Source organism: Danio rerio, chromosome 21 (assembly GCF_052040795.2).
Source record: "Danio rerio strain M-AB ecotype USA chromosome 21, GRCz13ab, whole genome shotgun sequence".
NCBI lineage: Eukaryota > Metazoa > Chordata > Actinopteri > Cypriniformes > Danionidae > Danio > Danio rerio.
This window is the reverse complement of record NC_141041.1, coordinates 22,429,069-22,452,541: the sequence shown is the minus strand read 5'-3', so window position 1 is coordinate 22,452,541 and position 23,473 is coordinate 22,429,069. Positions and strand designations below refer to the sequence as shown.

The 23,473-nt window shown below is 35.7% G+C and overlaps 1 protein-coding gene across 33 annotated transcripts in view; it reads left to right on the top strand.

The window, feature by feature from the left end:
* Positions 1–23,473, top strand: part of ank1b (ankyrin 1, erythrocytic b) — a 129,137-nt gene that overhangs the window by 59,467 nt on the left and 46,197 nt on the right. For all 33 annotated transcript variants that reach the window (XM_087301187.1, XM_087301186.1, XM_087301179.1 and 30 more), the window contains 17 exons: positions 883–984; positions 7,460–7,558; positions 7,966–8,064; positions 8,155–8,253; positions 10,641–10,826; positions 11,017–11,115; positions 11,199–11,297; positions 13,681–13,779; positions 14,433–14,630; positions 15,654–15,752; positions 17,651–17,749; positions 17,912–18,010; positions 18,103–18,300; positions 20,522–20,620; positions 20,711–20,809; positions 20,924–21,121; positions 21,408–21,506. In XM_087301187.1, the coding sequence (XP_087157313.1) occupies positions 883–984; positions 7,460–7,558; positions 7,966–8,064; positions 8,155–8,253; positions 10,641–10,826; positions 11,017–11,115; positions 11,199–11,297; positions 13,681–13,779; positions 14,433–14,630; positions 15,654–15,752; positions 17,651–17,749; positions 17,912–18,010; positions 18,103–18,300; positions 20,522–20,620; positions 20,711–20,809; positions 20,924–21,121; positions 21,408–21,506 (2,070 nt within the window). The remainder of the gene's footprint in view (positions 1–882; positions 985–7,459; positions 7,559–7,965; positions 8,065–8,154; positions 8,254–10,640; positions 10,827–11,016; positions 11,116–11,198; positions 11,298–13,680; positions 13,780–14,432; positions 14,631–15,653; positions 15,753–17,650; positions 17,750–17,911; positions 18,011–18,102; positions 18,301–20,521; positions 20,621–20,710; positions 20,810–20,923; positions 21,122–21,407; positions 21,507–23,473) is intronic.

Here is a 23,473-nt window from a genome sequence, read left to right as displayed (position 1 = left end):
TATATTTTGAAATATGATGATAATAATCAGTATTTATTGACTTCCATGGTAAGAAAAAATACTATGAAAGTCACTGGCTACCAGTTATCAACTGTGACGTGTGGGGACGAGGCCAAAACAACCAAGGTAGGATCCAAGTGTTTTATAATGAAGATTCTTCATGCAAGCATACAAGTGGTCAAAACAAGTAAAACTCGGGTACATAACAGGGCATCCAAAATTGTAGTCAAAACAGGTGTAAGGTAAAAAAACAAGGCGGCAATCAAAAATCAAAATATATCAAAACAATGATCAGAAACAAAGCAAGAAAACTTAAACAAGACAAACACAAGTGACGGGAAATAAAGACTCAGTACAGCTGGTGTATTCAGCTGTGTGTAAGTGATGCAGATGCACAGTCAGCTTGCTCTCTTACTGACCTTTCATGTAGTGAGAAACTTTTTATTTTTGTGAACTAACCCACTGTAAAAACTGCTTACTTTACTAAATGCACAAGAAAAACAATCATATTTTTAAATGTTGGACTTTTTTTTTGTTGGAGTTTTAAATCAAATGCTGATATGTATAAGGGGCAAACTCAGCCATGTAATTAACATCAAATTAGATGACTTCACATAGGGTAATTGCATAACTGATAGGTTGCTGTTATTGTATGTGACCCTTGAACCAGCTCAAACCAGAAACTCTTTTCTTTTTTTTCTGTGGACATGCACAGCGCAGATTGAATTCTTAATTAGAGCTGTAAGTCAGACTGTATCACTAATGTTTTATCATGCAATAAACATCCATAAAACCTTGCGCAAAAAAGAAAGTGTTGCAATTTAACAGTCCATGTCCTTCAGATTTGGATTTATGTCCTTTTCTTCTCTCTCTTCCCCTCAGGCGGACGCAACGACCAGTTTCCTCCGTGCTGCACGCTCAGGTAATCTGGAAAAGGCTCTGGACCATATCAAGAATGGAATAGACATCAACATAGCCAATCAGGTGAGCAATAAAATCCATCCTGCAATCACCAGCATCCAGTGTGTGTGTGAGTGTTATTCTCATGATTTCATAAGATTAAAGATATTATTATTACTATGATTGCTACAAATATTATAAAGTATTTTTGAAGTAATTTATGTGATGGAAAAAGGGTTTTATTTATATAATTGTAGAGTTTGGGAGTATAAACTTTATGAATTTATTTAGTTTTAACATTTGTAATCTGTATTTAACCTATTAACTGTCATTCTAAATTTAAACATAGATGTGAAAATGCAACTCGACTTAAATATGTGTGATTAATGTTCAGTATGCTTTGAAATACAGTCCCAAGTCTTAGAGGGCTAAGGGGTTAAAGACCTATTGCTAATTAGTTTTTAATTAAATGTAAATGGCTTTGTTAAACCCAAATACTCATAATATTTCAATTCATTTGTGGAATTTGTGGCAAAAAACTTTATTGCTAAATGCTAAAAGAGAAAATGCCACCAGTCTGCTTTAATATTTCATATAAGTTTTCGAAAAAGAAGTGTTAATACTTTAAATAGTTTTTAAATAAGTAGTTTAACTGAGTCATTTAATTTGAATAGTTTTTTGTTTTGTTTTTAGGTTTAATTATGCAATTTGCAATGTTTTAGGACATTATAGTTACATTTTAAAAAAGGATTTTTGCCTAAATATTTTTAGTTGAATCTATAATGGCCTTTTTATAGCAATACTGACTAAACATATTAAGTTAAAGTTTGTATAACTAAAAAATGGCTAAACCAGAATAACTGATTTTTTTACAGTATAAATCCCTCACTAAAGAGATCATCTTGTATCATTGTCTTTTTGTCCAACTTTTTCATTTTTTAATTCACCTTATAGCTTGCTGAATTGGTTCATGGCTAAAATGCATCATAAAGAATGAATGAAAACAATCCTTCTGCAACTAATGTGGCTGAAAAAAGTGGATGGGCACTAATTCATTGGGTTTACAGTATGTAGGAGGAAAAAACCTAGCAACCATCCAAAATATCCAACCAACTCCATAGCAATGTGCTTAAAATAGGTATCCATACATGTGTAGAATGCAGATGCACAGTCAGCTTGCTCTCTTACTGACCTTTCCTGTATAGCTTATACAGTATATATCATCTACACTAAAAGTGTTTCAAGCTAAACTTACGGATATCTTTATAAGAGTTTAGGCTGTTTATGTCACTATGTTAAAACAAGCATTTAGTTGATTCTTAATTAGTGCTTTCTGGAGTGTTTATCACAACGACTTTTATGTTAAAAGATCAAATATAAATTTTGTTCACCGAAATATAAAATTCTGCCATCATTTACTGATGCACAACTTGTTCCAAACCTGTTTGAGTTTATTTCTTATGTTGAACACACAATACATATTGAAGCAGTAAAAAATCCCCCCCAAAACCTAGATACTGAATTATTGTTTTAGGCTATAGAAAAAATCTTTATCTAAACTTGTCTACTTAAAGGGTTTATAAGCCAGGTCTGGAGTCCACTGTGTGCGTTCTATTATTTTTTAAACATATAACTAAATAACTTAAATAAATAAATAAGATGACATTAAATAATATATTATGAGGGAATTTTTACAACAGTCAGTCATAACCAGAGTTGGGTGTAATGCGTTTCACAGCGTTGCTTTATTTTAATTACATTTTTGAGGACCGCAAAGTCAGTGTAATTGCGCTAATTGCATTACAAATATAGTTTTTGAAAATAGCTGCTGACGAGAGTGGTTGCTTCTATAAGTGTAAATACAGACATTATTTGGATTTCATTGAGCCTAAAAACAAAAATACTGCTGTGAAATGCAGTCTTTGTCCAGTCTCTAAAGAACTCGACTGCTTTTAACTGCAGCAACTTTTTCAAGCACTTGAATAGAAAGCATTCTACGACAATACCCAAGGAGAACACCACCACCCAAAAACACATTGACCTAACTTGGCCTAAACAGTATCTAACAGTATCTTTTGAATGTAAAGAGAAGCATAGCTGCTCATAGGGTCGTTCACATGATGCTTCTTTTAGCGCGTGCGCTCATATTGGGAGCACATATTGCTTTCATGCAAGCATGCGCAGTCGAAAACCGCGAGTCACGTGACAAAAACTGACTGTTCAGCTTCATACTTTGTCTGGAACACAACATTTCGGTAGACTACCTCAGACAAACAGAATAACACCCAAACACTGCAGTGCTTTTTTATACTATGGATGTCAGTGGTTACTGGTATCCATTTTTTTTCTAAATGTCTTCTTATGTGTTAAAAAAAAAGACAAACAGGATTGGAACAAGTGAATAAAGAGATAATTTTAAGTTTTGGATGAACTCTTCACTATGAACTCTGCAAATTCTCCAAATTGAAGAGTAAGAAAACGAAAGCAAGACATCCCTTTACATGATCTTCCATTAATGCAAACACCATTTACAAAAGTAACCGGTCATTAGAAAAAAAATCCTTAATGTTTAGCCCTGTATAAGTCTAAAATTTTATTCATAATGGTCCTAAAAAGTCTTAAATTTAACCTGAAGAAACCTGCAGAAACCCTGATCATAACATTTAGAACCACTGAATGTAAGTAAATAGTGAGACAGTTTTCGTTTTTGGGTGAACTATCCCTTTAAACAACACACCACACACATCTCAAATAACTCCTGCAGAATTCAAAGATAACAACTTCTGAAGCGTTTTCCGTTTTGTCTGTTTCGTACATCAGACGTTCAGCCAGCGGTCTGTGGACTCACACCCGTGCCTTAAAAGCCCAGTGTCACTTTGAAGCCCATTAATAGTACTGCCTAAATTCAGAAATTGCTATTTAGAGCTATAAATCCATCATCTTGTAGATCAGCATCCGCATCTGTGCATGTATTTGTTTGTCTGTTCCAGTATGTTTTTGTGTCTGTATTAACCCCCCAATGTTCCTGTGCTTGGACACTACAGCTGTGTTTACAGTGTCAATGCAGAGCTGTGTTCAATGCCCTAATCAGTAAATTGCCGTAATTAATCACGCCAGCACAGTCTTCCTTCTCTAACCCCCTCACCGGTCATGCTTTTGCACCCACTTGCATCATAACACACTCGGTGCTGCTGGCTTTAAATAGCATATTGTGGTATTTGCAGACGCGCTATGTTTGGTTTCTCAGAGACGGGTTAGTGAATGGACCTGAGCGCTTGGCTGACTTCCCGCATTGAAAAGCTCTGAAAATGAACACCCACTTTATATACTCACAGCCACACACACACACATTGACTACTACAGCAACCTTCTAACATCATGCACTGACAGAATTCCATCAGGAGTCTGTCTCGGTCTGCGATCTGCAACCCAGACTGGATTTGCGTGCATTTTTATAGTTACGTGTTTGGGTAAACTAAAGGTATACTTGCGCTGCGTGATGCTGATATCACAGCGTGAATGTCTCAGTGCTGTCGCAACACATTCTGTGAGGAGCTTAGACCGGGTTTGACAGTGAGACGGATTAAAGCCCTCGGCACGGATGCTTTGGGACTTGAAGTTTCAAGAATCAGCAAAACCTCCGAGCGTGTGCTTAATTTGCACCTTAGCTCAAAGGAGGTAATGGTTAATGAGATTTTTTTTAGACAATTGATGGTCTCGTCCTTGTAATTTGTCTTTATTTTACAGGTGACTAACTAACGGCTGTAAACAGCGCTAGTGCTATTAAGTCTTTTCATGTGTTAACATCTAATGATGATATAGCTTATACCAATTAGATTTAATTCTTCTGTCTGCACAATAAATCAAAATAATCTCCCTCTTTTTTGAATACTTTTTTCACATGGTTGTTTCTGTGGAAAAGAATGAAAATGAAGACATTGTTCATTGAAAGTCAAATCTACCAAATACATAAATGTGATTAAACAGCAAGTCCAAAGCAGTCGAAAAATGTGGGAAGAAATGTCAATAAAGGTCGAATTTTTGCTGTTTATTCTGATGAATCCCTTACCCAAAGAGGGTACTTTATGTTTGATTTTGGACATAAATGTGGTTATTTTTCTTTTTGAAGCTTGAACACTTTATTGTCTTAGTTTTTTAATGACCAGATTTTCTTCAAAATCTATGTCTCATTAACTGAAAGTAATAAAGCAATGTCCTTCTAGTAAATAAGACCTTTTCTTTGTATTAAATGATAGCAGAATTGGCTATTTTTGAGTTATTTATTTAATATAGCAGTACCTTATGCTATAAATAATAATATATACACTTGTTTGCCTAACAGTACAGTTAAAACAGTAATGATAAAACATATTAATACAATTTAAAATAGCATACTTTAAAAACTGTAATTTTCTGTCTTTATTGTCACATGATCTTTCACCAATAATTTTCAATATTCTGATTTGGTGAAAATGTACGTATTACGGTATCTGTAAATATTGTTTAATTATTTTCTGGAAACCATGATATATGTTTTAATGTTTTTTTTTCATGAACTTTTTATGAAATCAACACAAGCCAACAAGTCCTTCAAAAATCCCGTTTTGATATAATTAGATGTGTAATACAATTTATATTGTAAACAAACCCTAGAATTAGGTTCATTCTCTTTGTATTTTAGATGAATATTATATACAGTTGAAGTCAGAATTATTGGGCCCTTTTGATTTTTTTCTTCTTTTTAAAATATTTCTTAAATGATGTTAAACAGACCAAGGAAATTTCCACAGTATGTCTGATAAAATTTTTTCTTCTGGAGAAAGTATTACTTGTTTTATTTTTGCTAGAATAAAAGCAGTTTTTAATTTTTTAAAAACATTTTAAGGTCAAAATTATTAGCCCTTTTAAGCTATATATTTTTTTGATAATCTACAGAACAAACCATTGTTATACAATAATTTGCTTAATTACCCTAACCTGTTAACCTAATTAACCTAGTTAAGCCTTTAAATGTCTAATTAAGCTGTATAGAAGTGTCTTGAAAAATATATAGTGAAATATTATGAGCCGCAGGTTTTTAAAAAGTATTAAAATGTCTTAAATTTCAAAAACAAGATTTTAGGCCTTAAAAAGGTCTTAAATTTACAGAATTATGATGCTATAGGTCTTTAATACTTTTAAACATGTCTTCATTTTCCTTTGTCCATGTACAGCTACCCAATCGTTTATTCATTCATTTTTCTTCAGCTTAGTCCCTTTATTTATCAGGGGTCGTCACAGCGGAATGAACCGTTAACTTATCCAGCATATGTTTCACACGGCGGATGCCTTTTCAGTTGCAAACCAGTAGGAAACACCCACTCAGACACACTCATACACTACGGCCAATTTAGTATATTCATTTAACCTTTACCTGTGGGGGTAACCAGAGCACCCGAACAAAACCCATGCCAACATCGGGAGAACATGTAAACTCCACACAGAAATAACAACTGGCCCAGTTGTCCACTGGACGGGACTCGAATCAGCGACCTTCTTGCTGTGAGGCGAGTGCCAACCACTGAGCCACAGTGTCCCCCAAATCGTTTAACAAAAGTACAATTTATTAACTCTGTATGCCAATATGGTTTAATTATCTTCATTGCATTTTTACAATAACATTTGTTTGAACATTCTCTATGCATTTATGCATAAATGTGTGCTGTGCATGAATTTAGTTGATTATAGTTTTTAAAACTTGTCGTTCTGTAAATATATGTATATAACAAGAGTTTGCTTCGACACAAGTAAAATAAATTTCCTCTGGCCATTAAAAAAAATCCTTAGCGTTTTGCCATTTGAAAGTCTTAAATTTCATTCATGAAAAGGTCTTTCAATTTGACTTGGTGAAACCTGCAGAAAGCCTGCAAAATGTGTAATCGAATAGATTACATTACTAACTACACTTTTCTTTATGTAAATTGTCATCTTTAGCAGGTAGCCATTTTAATGACCCCAGCATTGCTCATACACATATAGCATATTATATTGCTTTCAATACTGTGTGATATCAACATCCATAGAATATTAATGCCAAGTGTGCACGTGTAGCTGTTTTCATCTGCTCCTCCTCGTTCTCCATCTTCATCTCTGCCTTCATCTCCTCTGCACATGCTCTGTGCATCTGCAGCAGGAGCTCATTAGGCATGAGTGACACTGCAGTATGAAGGGGATTCCAGTCGGCCTGGCAGAGCAGAGCCCCCTTATGGCCAAACCAGGCTAAACTCCCAGATTTCCTGACAAAAAGCACACACTGTACCATGTGCATCAGCCTTTACCTTCCTGTCGGTTTCCTCCGCTGCTCCATTTCCACACCCTGTTTAATGAGAGCTCCACAGATCTGTTGATGTCTCAGCGCTTCACTGGGTTATTTTTAGGCTACCCTCCTCTCAGTGAGTCATTTGACAGGTAGACACAGAGAGAGAGAGAGAGAGATAAAGAGATAGACTTGAGATGTGTCAGAGTGGGCTTTTTTCACACTGAGTTTTTGAGCGCCTCATGTTTTCTCTTGTACTCGCAGAATGGGCTTAACGGGTTGCATTTGGCCTCCAAAGAAGGCCATGTTAAGATGGTGCTGGAGCTGCTGCACAATGGCATTGACCTGGAGACTACGACAAAGGTACATCTGCTTCTTCAATCAGTCAGTCAGTCAGGCTTCCTCCAGCATTATTAAAACTGATACCTTTTTGAAAAAAATATTAATTAATAACAAAAATGTATTTTGTGTCATGTTTTTAGTTCTTATAACTATAATGACCAAGTAACTTGAGCAAAAATAAAATAAATTTTATTGGTAACACTTTATTTTTATTGTCCATTTGAGTATTAGTAGACTGTCTGCTTAATATCTGTTGATACTGCATCTTCAACAGACATTTAACTAATCTACTTAAAATATAATGACAATTAGTTGGCATATAGATGCAATGTAACAGTTTAACAAACGGACCATCAAAATAAAGTGCGTCCAAATTATTTTCTAATATTTGTTTCTTTATTATTTGTACACCTCTATTCGTTTTGCAGAAAGGGAATACAGCCCTTCATATTGCTGCTTTGGCCGGTCAAGAGAAAGTGGTTGCAGAACTGATCAATTATGGTGCCAACGTTAATGCCCAGTCTCAGGTTAGTCCATGCCCCAAAGCATAAACAACAAAACTAGTAACATGTTAATGAAATGCTGAATTCATTTGGTGTCAATTTTGCATTTTGCAGAAAGGTTTTAGTCCTCTGTACATGGCAGCACAGGAGAACCACTTGGAAGTGGTGAAATATCTACTTGAACATGGAGCCAATCAGAGCCTTCCAACTGAGGTGAGTGACACAATAAACTCAAACCCAACACAAATCATGATTTAAGATGATCATGATAATGATTAAAATGTTTAAACGTGACATTGGATGTCTGTTTTACACAAGTTGATAAGATTCTGTAGGACTTTAATGAAAAGTCTGTTTAACATTTTTGGTTACATTTCCTAATGCTAGGTTAAATAAACAACCCTGTTACCCTGTCAAAAAACCCTCAGTTCACAGCAAGCTGTATCGCTTCATGTCTCTTTAAATCAGGGGTCACCAAACTTGTTCCTGGAGGGCCGGTGTCCTGCAGATTTTAACTTGAAACACCCAGGCAGGTGTGTAAAGGCAAGTTGGAGCTAAACCCTGGAGGGACACCGGCCCTCCAGGACCAGGATTGGTGACCCCTGCTTTAAATGCTAATGAGGTGCTGCTCACCCCACCCCTTTCTAAGCCTGCATCCCAAATAGCTGATAATGACCCATTGTTAATGTAGAAAGACCAGCACAGCTCACACACAGCACTCAAACAAGCCTCATGCTTTTGCTGACTTTTTCCTGTATGACTGAAATGAAGTATTAGTTTCCACGTTTGGAGGACATAATCTAAAATCATTTATATAATTTATCATTGCAGCCCACAATTATGAATTTAATATGTATTCAAACAAACATTTATACATTTAAACATTTATACATTTAAAAAGTGGCACTGCTGTATTCAACAAATGCTAAGCTACACAGTCTGTTCTGTTTAGTGTATAAACCACAACAAATCAAGTTAAGCCATCTTTATTTCTTAACATAGATAAGGAAAAGAGAAAAAAAATCTTTAGCAATATTTTAGATTGTGAAACATTCGCAAAAAAGTAGTGGTAGAATGCTACTTTAGTTTTACTAAAATAAATACTGATTCAGTTTAGTGTATTAAAAAAAGTCACTCTTGAAGTTCAGTTCAGTTTCATTCAGATCAGTTTAATACAACACCACACTGAACAAACACAGTTCTGCACGTGAGAGAAAGATGATCTGATTTTTAACACAAGTGAATTGAAGCTGGCTTTTTTATCTGTAATCAAATAAAACAAACAAGTATTCTTTATTTAAAAAGTACATGCATCTTTCACACAAATTGTAGGTATTGCTACATCCTTTAAATGAAATTTTGATATGAATCCAGTTTTGAATTGTCATAAAGCAGTCTGTGGAAAAAATGTTTTGCACACTTAGACAAGTTTTTGCCCACTCTTTCAGGGATATTCCCTTCATTTATAAAACTAATATGTTGTGTAGTGTGCCATTATCGGCGTTAATTTGCTGCGTTAACACAGGACTCTTATCGGGCGATAAAAAAATATCGCTGTTAAACTATTCTTAAAGTTGGGTTGGGATCTGGGTCTATTCTACGCAAACTATGAACATTTCATTCATGCCCCCATGACAAACTGGGGTATTAGACGCAAATAAGGAATAAGGACTGGAGAGAGTCATATGGAATTTAATAACGCACACCAAATAGAAAATAGTAATAATAAATCCGCATTTTGCGATGTGTCAGCCACATGTGTGGATCTTGTCGGAAAATATGGCGAAAAGTCCTACATGACGGTAATAGTTTGATTGCGGAGTTTACTTTAATAATGCCACTAATATAAGCATACTCCACATGTCTTAATTCTATTTCTGTTTAGTTCAGTTATTACTTTAGTCGGATTAAGGTAATCAAAAATCGTTTGGAGCTTATGTAGGCCTACAGTTTGAAATTCATGTTTAACTGAATCAACAGTTAGTAAACACTAGCACATCTTATTGAACATCATTTATTTTCATCACCAATTATCATAGTGGAACAGATTCTTAAGCAGTTTGTGATGCATTTAAAAAACAGGAGATGAGCCCCTGGTCTAAAGCGCCACCTGGCTTGAGAAACCCTTGCTCAAAGACTTACTTTTAGTCCTTATTTGGGTAGCACACATATTCTGAATGCCCTTGGTAGAAAACAAATAAGCCATTTTAATCTACATTAATCGAGATTCAGTCCAAGATTACAGTGAGATTAATCTAGGTTAAAAAAGTAATCTATGCCCACCTATAGTAATTACCTACTGTAACTAAAGTTCAATATCACTTTAATGTCATAATGTGACGTCCATACAATGTCAAAGGCTAACATCATAAGCAAAAATTCATTTTGACGTTGAAGTCTAACCTCAAACTGACATTAGGTTCTGACGTCAACTTGATTTTCATATACAACCAAAATTCAAGGTTAGTCTGACATTGGAGTCTAATGTCAATTTTACGCCTGTGTGACGTCTGGTGTCTGCTGGGTACATGTAAAAATTTGTACTGTAAATAACCAGGATATCACTACTATAATTTACACCTCTTGATCTCTCCCTCCAGGACGGCTTTACTCCTCTAGCAGTAGCTCTTCAGCAGGGTCACGAAAATGTGGTGGCGCTCCTGATAAATTATGGCACCAAAGGAAAAGTGCGTCTGCCGGCTCTACATATCGCAGCACGAAACGACGACACACGCACCGCTGCCGTACTCCTCCAGAACGACCCAAACCCAGATGTCCTCAGCAAAGTATGTGTGCTTCTGCAGGATTACGCATCATGACTCACTGAGCTCAGTGCAGCCACTCTTGGCTTGTAATTGCAGTGATGAGTATGTGACAAGATAAACAGAACTGACTTTGTTTAGATATCCGTCAGCGTAGGTGTTTTTGTTTTGTACATATACTGAATCAATGAAATGCTACACTCTATTCCGACAGACCGGATTTACCCCTCTCCACATCGCAGCTCATTATGAGAATCTCAGTGTCGCGCAGCTTTTGTTAAACAGGGGAGCCAATGTGAACTTCACACCCAAGGTCAGTTCAACTCTAATGTTAAATGCTGCTTTATAATAGATAGACTACTTGCACAATTTCTTACTTTGTCTTTTTTATTGAAGAATGGCATCACTCCATTACATATCGCTTCCAGGAGAGGGAATGTGATTATGGTGCGGCTGCTGTTGGACAGAGGAGCTCAGATTGATGCCAAGACAAAGGTAAGGCATCCATTAGCGATCTTCAAAATATTACCATAACCAAATAGTCTGCAGTTTGCAGTGTTAAACTGATAAATATTTCGTCCCACTTTTAGTTAGATGTCCTAATATCTATACAATAACAATGTAAATGTTTGTATTGAATATACAGTAAGAGCAGTTCATATAAAGTGTGTTTGAAATGTGTTTGTTAAATGTAATAATTGTGAAATAAAATTCTATAAAGTGCTTTGTCTAGTAACTAAAAATTAAGTTTAAGAACTTAAATTACCAAAAATATTAAATAAAATAAAGAAATATAAATTAAAATTAAATTAACACAGTATATTTTAAACCAAATACATTAATATGAATGACAAAAACACCACAAAAGTACTTTAAAACTGAAAATATAAAAATAGATGTGAATTCAAAATATGAATGATATCGTTAATCTGTACTAAGATGCCTATATAGACCAGTTTGAGGGAGGTAAACAAAAACATGGACCCATTGTATTTTCTGTTTTACATTTTTAATTTCTATAGCTTCACATAATCTAAAAAGAGCCACATATTAATAAATAAATAATGATAGCTGTTTTAACATTGCCGTATGTTTAAATTGCCTCTTGTTACAGTTATCAGATAGTTTGACAACAAGCAGGAAAGGTTCATGGACTAATGACATCTCCACATTGAAATGGTATATATGGGACAAAGACAAAAATGGGTCCTAAAATATATGTTGCAAAACATTAACAGTGTTTCAGTCACCAGCAATCTAGCTACTGCGAATCGCTGGAGAGCTACAATTCTGCCACCTAACGGACTACAAATCACAACATGCACCCCGCACACACACCAGTTCCTAATTTCATGTGATTGCAAACACTCACTGCTGAAGCTGCTCAAGGAATCATTACACAGACTATTTATACACCACATTTGCTCATACACATTGCTGATTGTTTGTTTGTTTGTTTTGTTGGTTAAAATTAACCTGTAACTTTTACGTACCATTTTCATTTCCTCGTCTAGCCGTGCTTTTTGATTCTTGTGTTTTATGACCTTTACTCCAAGCCTTGTTAATAGTTTAACTTGCCTTTATCCGATTTTGCCTGTTAATTGACGTCGACTTCTGGATTTACTGTATGAACCTGATTGCTGCTGTGTTGACTGTTGCCTGTCTGACCATTCTGTTGAATAAATCTGCATTTGGATTCACTCCTCTGTGAAAGCCTCCTTCAGTTACAGTTTTTTGTAATATGATTTAAAGAAGACACCCACTAACGACTAACAATATTTCAGCATATTATGACATCACCCATATTTTGTCGTCATTTTCACAAAAGATATGTAAAACATAAATAAGACGCTCGAATTTAATGTGATTCTATGTACGTAAAAAAGTAATTTTAGTCCATTTAATTTGAATCAAACACCAAAAATGGTACTTGGCATGTCAGTATGTGTTTTATATATATTAATAATAATTAATTCATTCATTCTTTTTCCTTTAGCTTAGTCTTTTTATTTATCTGGGGTCGCCACAGTGGAATGAACTGCCAACTATTCTAGCATATGTTGTACACAGCTGATGCTTTTCCAACTGCAAACCAGTACTGGGAAACACCCACACACACCTATTCACACACATACACTACGGCCAATTTAGTTTTATTCAATTCACCTATACTGCATGTCTTTGTTCTGTGAGGGGAAACCGGAGCACCTGGAGGAAACCCATGCGAACACAGGGAGAACATGCAAACACACAGAAATGCCAACTGACCCTGCCAGGACTCGAACCAGCAACCTTCTAGCTGTGAGGTGACAGTGCTAACCACTGAGCCACCGTGTCGCCCCATTAATAATAATGCTAATAATAATAATAAAAATAATAATGTATTTTATTGTATTGTTATTGGGTGATATTATTGATATTTAATGTACAGTATATATTTATTTACAGTATTTATTTATTTATATGAGAAATTAAAAGCCAAAATGAGACTGATTGAACATTATAAAGTTAGATCTGTTTTTTTTTTCAGTAAATTACAAAATAAAATCTAAAAAGATAAATTGGTTGGTTTAATGGCTAACTAGCAACCGTAATCATATCTCACAATGACATTATTTACTGTCTGAGATATAAAAAATCACGCGGCTGAGACTGCTGAATCTGACTTATTTAAGTCTGGCTTGTGGAGAATGACCTAGTTTACTTCCTCTTGGGAAAAACAGGTATTTTCTCTTTGTGACAACTTGCTGTTTTAATGGTATGCTTTCATACACATATAAAAAATGACAGACAATGCTGCTCACGTAGATATTTGGCTGATAAATTCGTCATACAGAGGATTTCTACAAAGTCATATATTTTTTTACATAATCTGCAGGATGAGCTGACGCCGCTGCATTGTGCAGCCCGTAACGGCCATGTTCGTGTGGTGGAGATCCTGCTTGACCAGGGAGCACCTCTTCAGGCCAAAACCAAGGTAAAGATCCAATGGTTTGATAGGATGTCACTAGTCACAGTTTCCTGGTCCAAAAGCTTTATCAGTTGGCAAATGTTGGTAATATTTTATGCTCACAGTGTGTCAAATTCTGTTGGAAAATCATAATTGTAATGTTTATATCCAAGCACAGATGGTGTAGACAGTGATTCATCTTTAATAAATGGTTATAATATTGGTGCCTGGAATACAGCAAAATCAAGGACTGTAGTGAATACAATGATTTAGTAAAATATTCACTTCAATGTGCTGAAAAACACTCAGTTTTAATGGATTATACTATTAATATCATTACAAACATCACAAATCATTCAAGTATAACCATTAAAACCAGGATATTGAATAGTTTCAAGTGTGTTTCAAGACTTATTTTAAGGTGATTTACTAGTATTAACACAACACGAATTGAAGAATCATTTTTTTCCAAGTTTTAAGGTAAAGTTTACATTTTAACCTTAATAATTTCATAACAAACTTTAGAACTATCTATCTATAAGATCTATGATGGTTTCTATTGTTTATATTATAAATAATATATAATATATATAATATATTTGTTTTTTAAATGTCTATTTCTATCTTGGCATTATTGTAATCACGCAGATCAATTTCTAATAATGTGTTCCCCCTTTTAGAACGGTCTTTCTCCCATCCACATGGCAGCACAGGGCGATCACATGGACTGCGTGAGGCAGCTGCTGCAATACAACGCAGAGATTGATGACATCACTCTGGACCACCTTACCCCACTGCATGTTGCAGCACACTGTGGGCACCACCGCATGGTCAAGGTGCTTCTGGACAAAGGGGCAAAAGCTAATGCCCGCGCTCTGGTTAGTGCATCTGTCCTTTTCTCTCTGCTGTTTTTTGTTTTTTCTTGTTTATTATATAGAGTTGAAGTCAGATATTAGCCCCACTGTGTATTTATTTCCCCAATTTCTGAAGATTTAATCAACACATTTCTAAACTTAATATTTTTAACTAATTTCTAATAACTGATTTCTTTTATTTTTGCCATGATGACAGTAAATAATATTTTACTTGATATTTTTCAAGATGCTATTACTCAGATCAATGTGCAGTTTAAAGGCTCAACTAGGTCAACTAGGCAAGTTTGGGTTACTAGGAAAATCATTGTATAAAGATGGTTTGTTCTGTAACAATTGAAAACAAATATTAGAGGACTAAAAATATTGACCTTCAAATGTTTGTAAAAAAACTGCTTTTATTCTAGCTGAAATAAAGCAAATGAGACTTTCTCAAGAAGAAAAAATATTATAGGAAATACTGTAAAAAATCCTTGCTCTGGGAAGTATTTGGGAAATATTTGAAACTTTAACTATATAAATAAATAACTATTAACTATGATGTTTACTTCAACAAACTTTTAATATGCTGTTTGTAATGTAGTTGTGACATTTAAAAGGGTTAAGGAATCCAAAATATATTCATTCAGAATAAGGCTATAAATTTGAATTGTACAAAGCAGCCAAATAGTGACAATTGGTCCCCAAACTTAAGTATTACTATTAAATATTACCTCAAGCTGATGTAAAAATGGCTGTGATAGCATCTAAAAACAAAGACAGAACAAACCATCATTATACAATAACTTGCCTAAATACCATAACCTGCATAGTTATCTTAATTAACCTTGTTAATCCTTTAAATGTCACTTTAGGCTGTATAGAAGTGTCTTGAAAAATATCTAGTCAAATTTTATTTACTGTCATCATTTCTGACTTCAACTGTATTTATATATTTGATGTTGATGTAATTATTTTAGTTAATAAATGTGTTCACTGCTGAACTTTGTTACTTTATAATATACTAGTTGAATTTTTGGTGTCTTTCAGAATGGATTTACTCCGTTACACATTGCTTGCAAGAAGAACCACATGCGATCCATGGACCTTCTGTTGAAGCATTCGGCATCTCTAGAGGCTGTGACTGAGGTCAGATTACTCTCCGCCTGTCACTTTGATGGATAACCTCTATTCACATTGCACCAGCTACGCCTTTAGCTTGACCCTTGAAGAAAATAGAAAGCCCATGTAGGTAGGAACAGTGACATCTTAAAGATTTTCGACATATTAGTGTTACTATTTTTCTGTTCAAAACTCCTCAATTGCAGTCCTGCAATTTCTTCTGAAAACACTGTTTATAATAATATCAATTTAAATAGTTGATGCATAAGGTATACTCAAGGTAACAGTGTGTTGTATTGATGTCCGAGAGATGCTTTTTCATTCACACCTAATATAAAGTAATGTGTAATTTTTTTATTATAATTTTTTTCCCCAAATGGTCACATCAACATGATACTCAGAAAACTGTAAACCAGCATAACTTAAGGCTGACATAACTTTAAAACACATGCAGATATTTTTTTGGGATGTTACCAAAGTATCTGGGTTGTTGCTAGATTATCAGATATGGTTGCGGCTGGAAGTTAATAACAATTTTTTTATATTATTTATTAAATTTCCAGTAATTGTATTGTATTAACGCCTAGCCCCACCCAAACCCTAAACTCAACTGTCACATTAATGTAATGTAAGTAGTTACCAAGTATTATTTATGTTATTTATTAAATTACCCAATAAAATTAAAGATGTTTTTTAACGTCTACTCCTACCCTAACCCTAAACCCAACTGTCACAGTACTGAAAAAAATGTAATTATTGTTATTCATTCATTCATTCATTCATTCATTCATTCATTCATTCATTCATTCATTCCTTTTTCTTCGGCTTAGTCCCTTTATTTATCATAGGTCGCCACAACGGAATGAACTGCCAACTTATCCAGCATATGTTTTACACAGCAGATGCCCTTCCAGCCGCACTAGGAAACACCCATATATAACACGCATTTACACACATACACTACAGCCAATTTAGCTTACCCAATTCACCTACAGCACAAGTCTTTGGACTGTGGGGTAAACTGGAGCACCTGGGGGAAACCCATGTGAACACAGGGAGAACATGCAAACTCCACACAGAAACGCCAACTGAACCAGCCAGGACTCGAACCAGCGACCTTCTTGCTGTGAGGCGACAGTGCTAACCGCTGAGCCATCATGCCACCATTATTGTTATACAGTGTCACAAAAATGATGCTATATTGATGTGGTCATCTGCAGCTGTATCCTATCTAGTCTTTACAAAGTATCAGAATCATGAACTGTAAAGGCTCCACCCTCCTCTTCTTACATGTCTTTGCTTCTACCCTTAAAAGTGCATTTACAGTGTAACATTATAACATAATAGATATTTTGAGTTGAATCTGTACAGAATCAAAATCTTGTAAAAGGCTGAACACAAGATATAATCACAATACGACCACTTTAATGCAGTTATTTAGCATAGACATATTAATTTGCTTAAAAGAACAATCGTAAGGAAAAAAAATCATTTGTTACATCATTTAAACGTCACATAATTTATTTATTTTGGTCACTTTTTATACTTTATAGTAATCAAAAAAGGCTAAAGAGAAATGTGTCAAAGTTTCCACAAAATTGTTAGCAGTAAACCTTTTCTAATTTGAATATTATTCTAAAAAACAATATTGGAATTATTTCTGAAGAATCACGTTAGTGCTGAAAATGTAACCATATATATTAGACCATATATATATATATATATATATATATATATATATATATATATATATATATATATATATATATATATATATATATATATATATATATATATATCTCATATTTTTAATTATTATATTCAATTATATTAATATTAAATACCATACACATATTCAGCGGTTCAGCTATGACTCATTAAACAAACATTTTATTTGATGAATTTATTTATTTTTTGTCTTTTAGTCGGGTCTGACTCCTCTTCATGTAGCTGCGTTCATGGGTCATCTCAACATAGTAAAGAGTCTCCTTCAGAGAGGAGCTTCGCCCAACGCATCTAATGTGGTAAGACTCGTGTAATTTGTTTAGCACCTCAGAGTTATCGAACAGCCAAATCCTGGCGGCAGAGCTATCCTGCTTTACAAACAGTCTAACATCTTTAGCAGCGATTATGGCAGTGATCACAGTTTCCTTTTCAGAACTGACTGTATTTAAATGCTGTTTTAGAAAGTGGAGACCCCTCTGCACATGGCTGCCAGAGCGGGGCATTGTGAAGTGGCTCAGTTCCTGCTACAAAACAATGCACAGGTGGATGCCAAAGCTAAGGTATGCCAGACATGCAAGATGTTTTATCTTCATTTAAATGCTTTTGTTTGAACAATCTCATGATACCTCTTTCACTTGCTTTCTGTTCACAGGATGATCAAACCCCCCTACACTGTGCCGCTCGAATGGGACATAAGGAGTTGGTGAAGCTGCTCATGGAACATAAGGCCAATCCAGATTCGGCCACCACGGCAGGACACACTCCTTTGCACATCGCTGCCCGCGAGGGACATGCTCAAACCACACGCATTCTGCTTGACGAAAATGCACAACAAACCAAAATGACCAAGGTTCCTGCATCTCAATTAACTTTCACTAAACCCTTCCTGAAAAGAAAGTTGTGTAGACAGACCTAGATTTGAACTAGGCGGGTATATAATTTTTTCTGCTATCAAAGTGAAACGGCATCTTGAACAAGGCAGAATGTTGTTGATTTTGTCTATCTGGATGGGATTGGATGGTTGGATAACTGGTCTTTTGCTATTGATGGATCTTATCTGCACTCATGTTAGTAAATACATAACCACACAGTAGAAGAAGATGGATGGAATGTTATTTTGAGCTATTTTAAGGATTATGAAGGCACTTTATAATGTACTCAAAATATTTGTGTCTGTTGAAACAACTTTTATAAATGTAATGCACAATAAATAGTTTAAAAACTTACATTTTGTAAACTTTAAGTTAGCAGTCAAGTTTGCTTTGTTACTTGGCTCTTGTTACTTGGCTTGTTACTTGGCTCTCTAAGGGTGCTTTCACACCTACACTTTTGTTTCGGAACATATCTCGTTTGCCCAGTTAGCGCGATATTCGATTGGCATATGTGAATAGGGCAATCGCGCTCTGTTCCGCGCCAAAGTAATCGCTCCGAGATCGCTTGAATGAGGTGGTCTCGGATCGATTGAAACGAACCCTAGAGCGGTTCGATTGCAGTGAGAAAGCGGTCCAATCCAAGCGCGGTTATACCACAGTGTTTTATGGATATGTAATAGGCTTACGGCTATATGAAGAGAGAATTATGAGTAGGGCGGGAAGTTTCGCGAGTCTCCGGATGCCCGCAAACGAGTGATGATCTCCCGGTAATCTCGCGTCTCTCTCCCGGTCCTCAAATAGGCATCGTCGCGCACCCTTCTCACCCCGCCCCACCGCATCTCTCCTCAGACACGTCACGCGCGCACACCCAGTCAATCACCACCAAACCACCACCTCTCCTGACAGCTGAGCGGGACTCTGCAAAATAAACCCTGACACTCTGACCAATGTGAGGAGAGTTTACTCGCACGTGACTTGTTTTAGCTCTTTTAGTCCGATTAGAAACTTTGCAGTGTGAAAGCGAACCGCTCCAAGAGCAAAGAGCAACAATGTAACAATTTTAATCTCTGTTTCGGAACAACTGAATCGATTCACAGGTGTGAAAGCACCCTCAAACAGCGGTTCCCTAACTTTTAAGCCTGCGACCTAACGTAATCACCCCAGTGGTCGCAAAAAAATTTAAAGGCTGATGGCTTTTTTTTGTATATAGTTTTTTTTAATATAACTATTAACTAATATTTTTTTCTTCTGTAAGTTACAGATAAAATATGGTAATTCTAATAGTTTAATAAAGTGAATTTGATTTTTGGAAAGCACCAAGTGACCATCCCTTAATGTCCCGCATCTCCCCTGAGGGGTCCAAACCCTCACTTTGGGAACCACTGCTCTAGAATACTTGATTCTGATTGGTCCATCACAAAATTCTTAAGATTTTATTATCAGATAACAGCTGCTAAAAGGAATATTAAAGGCTCATCATATGTATTTAGTATATGTTAGTCTGTCATGACACTTTTTTGACTATTTTGCAAACTTTATGTTTAGAGTTAGTAAATTATTACAGATCAGATCAATGTTTGTGTCCCATTGTTTACTTTTGTGGTAAGTAGCCTTGTAATAAGCTGTATAATGTACATGTACGTAGGTGTTGTTTTAGCAGATTAAAGCCCTTCAGTCTTATACAATAGCCTATTAACCTGTCTGGCTTTATTTTGCAAGAGCAATTGCCTCTTATGTCTTACTTAACAATGGGTAATTCACTTTTTTTTTTTTATAGGTAATATTTTAAAGTAACCCAGCAAGCATTTTTTGTTTTTAAAAGATGTCTAATTGATGTTTAATAGACGTCTAAACATAGTCGTCTTGGCTAAAACAAGGCTATATTTGGCTAGACTTGTCATCAAATAAACAGAATTGAATGACTACACACATAAAGTCTGTCTAATCTGTCTGTTTGATGACTAGTCAAGTTTTGGGCTATTCTTAGATGTATTTAGATTTTTACTGACAGCCCAAGTTTAGCCTTGTTTTAGCCAAGCTGTCTACATTTTGATGTCTATTAGACGTCTATTAACCACAAAATTGTTGGCTGGGAACTGAAACAAAATTGTGCTGTAAGAAATCCTAAATAATATGTTTTATTAAAAGGTCCACTAATAATCTTCATCTAAACTTTTTGTTTCCTGCATTATCTTACAGAAAGGATTTACCCCTCTACATGTAGCATGTAAATATGGAAAAGTGGATGTGGCGGAGCTGCTTTTGGAACGAGGGGCCAATCCCAATGCAGCTGGAAAGGTAATTTATTAAGACAAACCTCTGATATCTCAGTCCTCATTTTCTAATATTAGCTGACTGAGGACATGTGTCTTTTTTCTTCCTTCTCAGAATGGTTTGACCCCTTTGCACGTGGCCGTGCATCACAACAACCTTGATGTAGTCAAGCTGCTGGTCAGCAAGGGTGGCTCTCCGCACAGCACGGCGAGAGTAAGATACATAAATGCACCTCTTAATGTCTTGAATATTCTGAGCTGCTGATACCAGTCCATTTCACCCTATTAAAAGAAATAATGTCGCTTTTACTTTTCTGCTTTTGGACAGAACGGCTACACAGCCCTGCATATCGCAGCCAAGCAGAACCAACTAGAGGTGGCGAGCAGTTTGCTGCAGTATGGAGCTAATGCCAACTCAGAGTCATTACAGGGCATCACCCCGCTTCATTTGGCATCACAGGAGGGACAACCTGACATGGTGGCACTGCTCATCTCCAAACAGGCCAATGTTAATCTAGGCAACAAGGTGATGTGGTGTTTAGGTTTTGATTAATTGATATTCAGTTAAGTCAATAAACAAATGTAAAACGGCAAGGGAGTCATTTAATTTAGTTTAGTTTATTTATTTATAAAGCACAATAAAACAACTGTCGTTGACGATTGTGCTGGACAAACCTAAAAACAAATGATCAAAAAACAGAGGGAAACCAACAGATAAAACAACATAGAATACATCCTATGTTGAATACATCCAGCGTATAATTTAATGTCCTTCTGATATCATTTTAATTTATGTGTGTGTGTTTGTACAGAATGGGCTGACGCCTCTGCACCTGGTTGCTCAGGAAGGGCATGTGGGCATTGCAGACATGCTGGTGAAGCAAGGTGCTTCAGTCTATGCAGCCTCAAGGGTAAGACATTGCGTACAGAAACACACACACTCACTCTGCAGAGCCATCTGTAGAATGTCCTAGAATACAGACCTTAGAGCCTTGTGTAATGCAGCCTATGTCACTGCTAAATCAACAACAAAAGTATATCTTTTTATTCAAAAAACAAAAAAAGTTTGGAGTAAAGAAATCAGCACTGAGCATTGATAAACAGTTATTTTTTGCTAACGTGTTCTGAGTGTTTTAAAGCATTGCTACTCCGGTGTACAACAACAAACTAAAAAACTTAATACACCCCATATTAAATGTTTTAGATTGTTGTTGTGAAGTGTTGTTAAATGTTGTTTGTTTAGAGGTGTTGATTCTCTGTTTCCTTTGGGTGTTTCTGTGAGGGTTTTGGGTTGTTGTGAGACATCTAGGGTTAACAGAGTTATATAGGGTGTTGCTATAGAGTTAGACCCTGTTTACACTAATACATTTTAGTTTTAAAACGTATTAGTTTTGTTACGGTTACGCCATCTGTCCACACTACGCTGACACTACGAGCGCCGAAAACAGCGTGTTGAATATGCTGAAGAGGCTGTTTTCATTCTAAAATGCTGCTGCTCTGTCTCAGTGTGGATGGGGGAAAGCAGAGACGTCTGAAAACGAGAAAATCTGATTGGGGCTTTTTTCTCAATATTAAGTAGCCTACACACAGTTCAGTCCTGCATTCTCTCTTTGTAAGTTCAGACTTCCCAAGTTAGAATTGAAAAACAAACTCCAGAGGACACATCGGGTAAATCTTATAAAGGGAACAGTGTACTGTACTTTATAACCTCATTCACATCACCCTGGCTACGTTGTTTCACTTTCTTAACAATAAAATGAAAACATGATATAAGGAACTACCTATTTTCATTTTGATATTAACTTAACACTAAAAATGTTGAGGCGTTTTTTAGCTACATATTTATATGTCCTTCATCTTCCTGAATATTTATAACAAAGCAGAGCCGATGCCATTACTGCCTCCTTTCATTTTCATTAAGAAATATGAAACATACCCTGTCTCTTACACTGAATATCAGTTTTAATAATCAATATTGGCCATTATAAAAGTATAACATACAACAAGTGTATACCATATAGGAAATAAAGGCAAGCAGTCAGTCATTATGCAGAATCAGTGTCCGCGGTTACATTAATTTATATATTAACCTAACTTATCTTTGCGCCCAGCCAAAACACATTACCTGAGAATAAGAAATAGATTCAAAAGACATAGATATAGACAACAAGATTAATTAAATATAACGTTTAACAAATGTAGTGAGATTAGAGATAGTGAGATTAGATCCAGCGGTAGATCCTTGATATACAGTCTGACATGGACAGCTTTCATATGGATAGATGTGCTCAAAGCACGCTGCAGTGCATGCTAGAGTGTGTGTGTGTGTGGTCCCATGATGTGCGTTTTCAGGGGTGTAATGTAGACACAGAGTTGTTTAGAAACACTGGGTAAAACGTCGGTGGAGACGCGAACCGTTTTCATTCTAAAAAGCTGTTTTAAAACTAAAACGTATTAGTGTTAACGGGGCCTTACAGAGTTAGGGGTTGCCAAGGTGTTTTTTAGATTGTTGCTGTGCTGTTGCTAGGGTGTCTGAGGGATTAGTTACTGAGGCAGTTCAAAGAATCTTAGCCTCAAATCTTATTGATATTCTACTAATTAAGGGATAGCTCACCCAAAAATGGGGTTGTGGCTGAAAGGGCATACGCTGCATAAAACATATGGCAATGTAATTGGCGGTTCATTCCATTGTGGCAACCCCTGATAAATCAGCTAAGACGAAAAATAGTGAGTTTACTCAAAAAAAAAAAAAAGTTTCTGTTAATTCACTCATCCTGAGACAATTGAAGATGTGGGTAACTTTCTTTGGCAATGATATATTAAAGAAGATTTTTAGCTGAATTTATGGTCCATGGTGATTCATATTATGCAAGTCTAT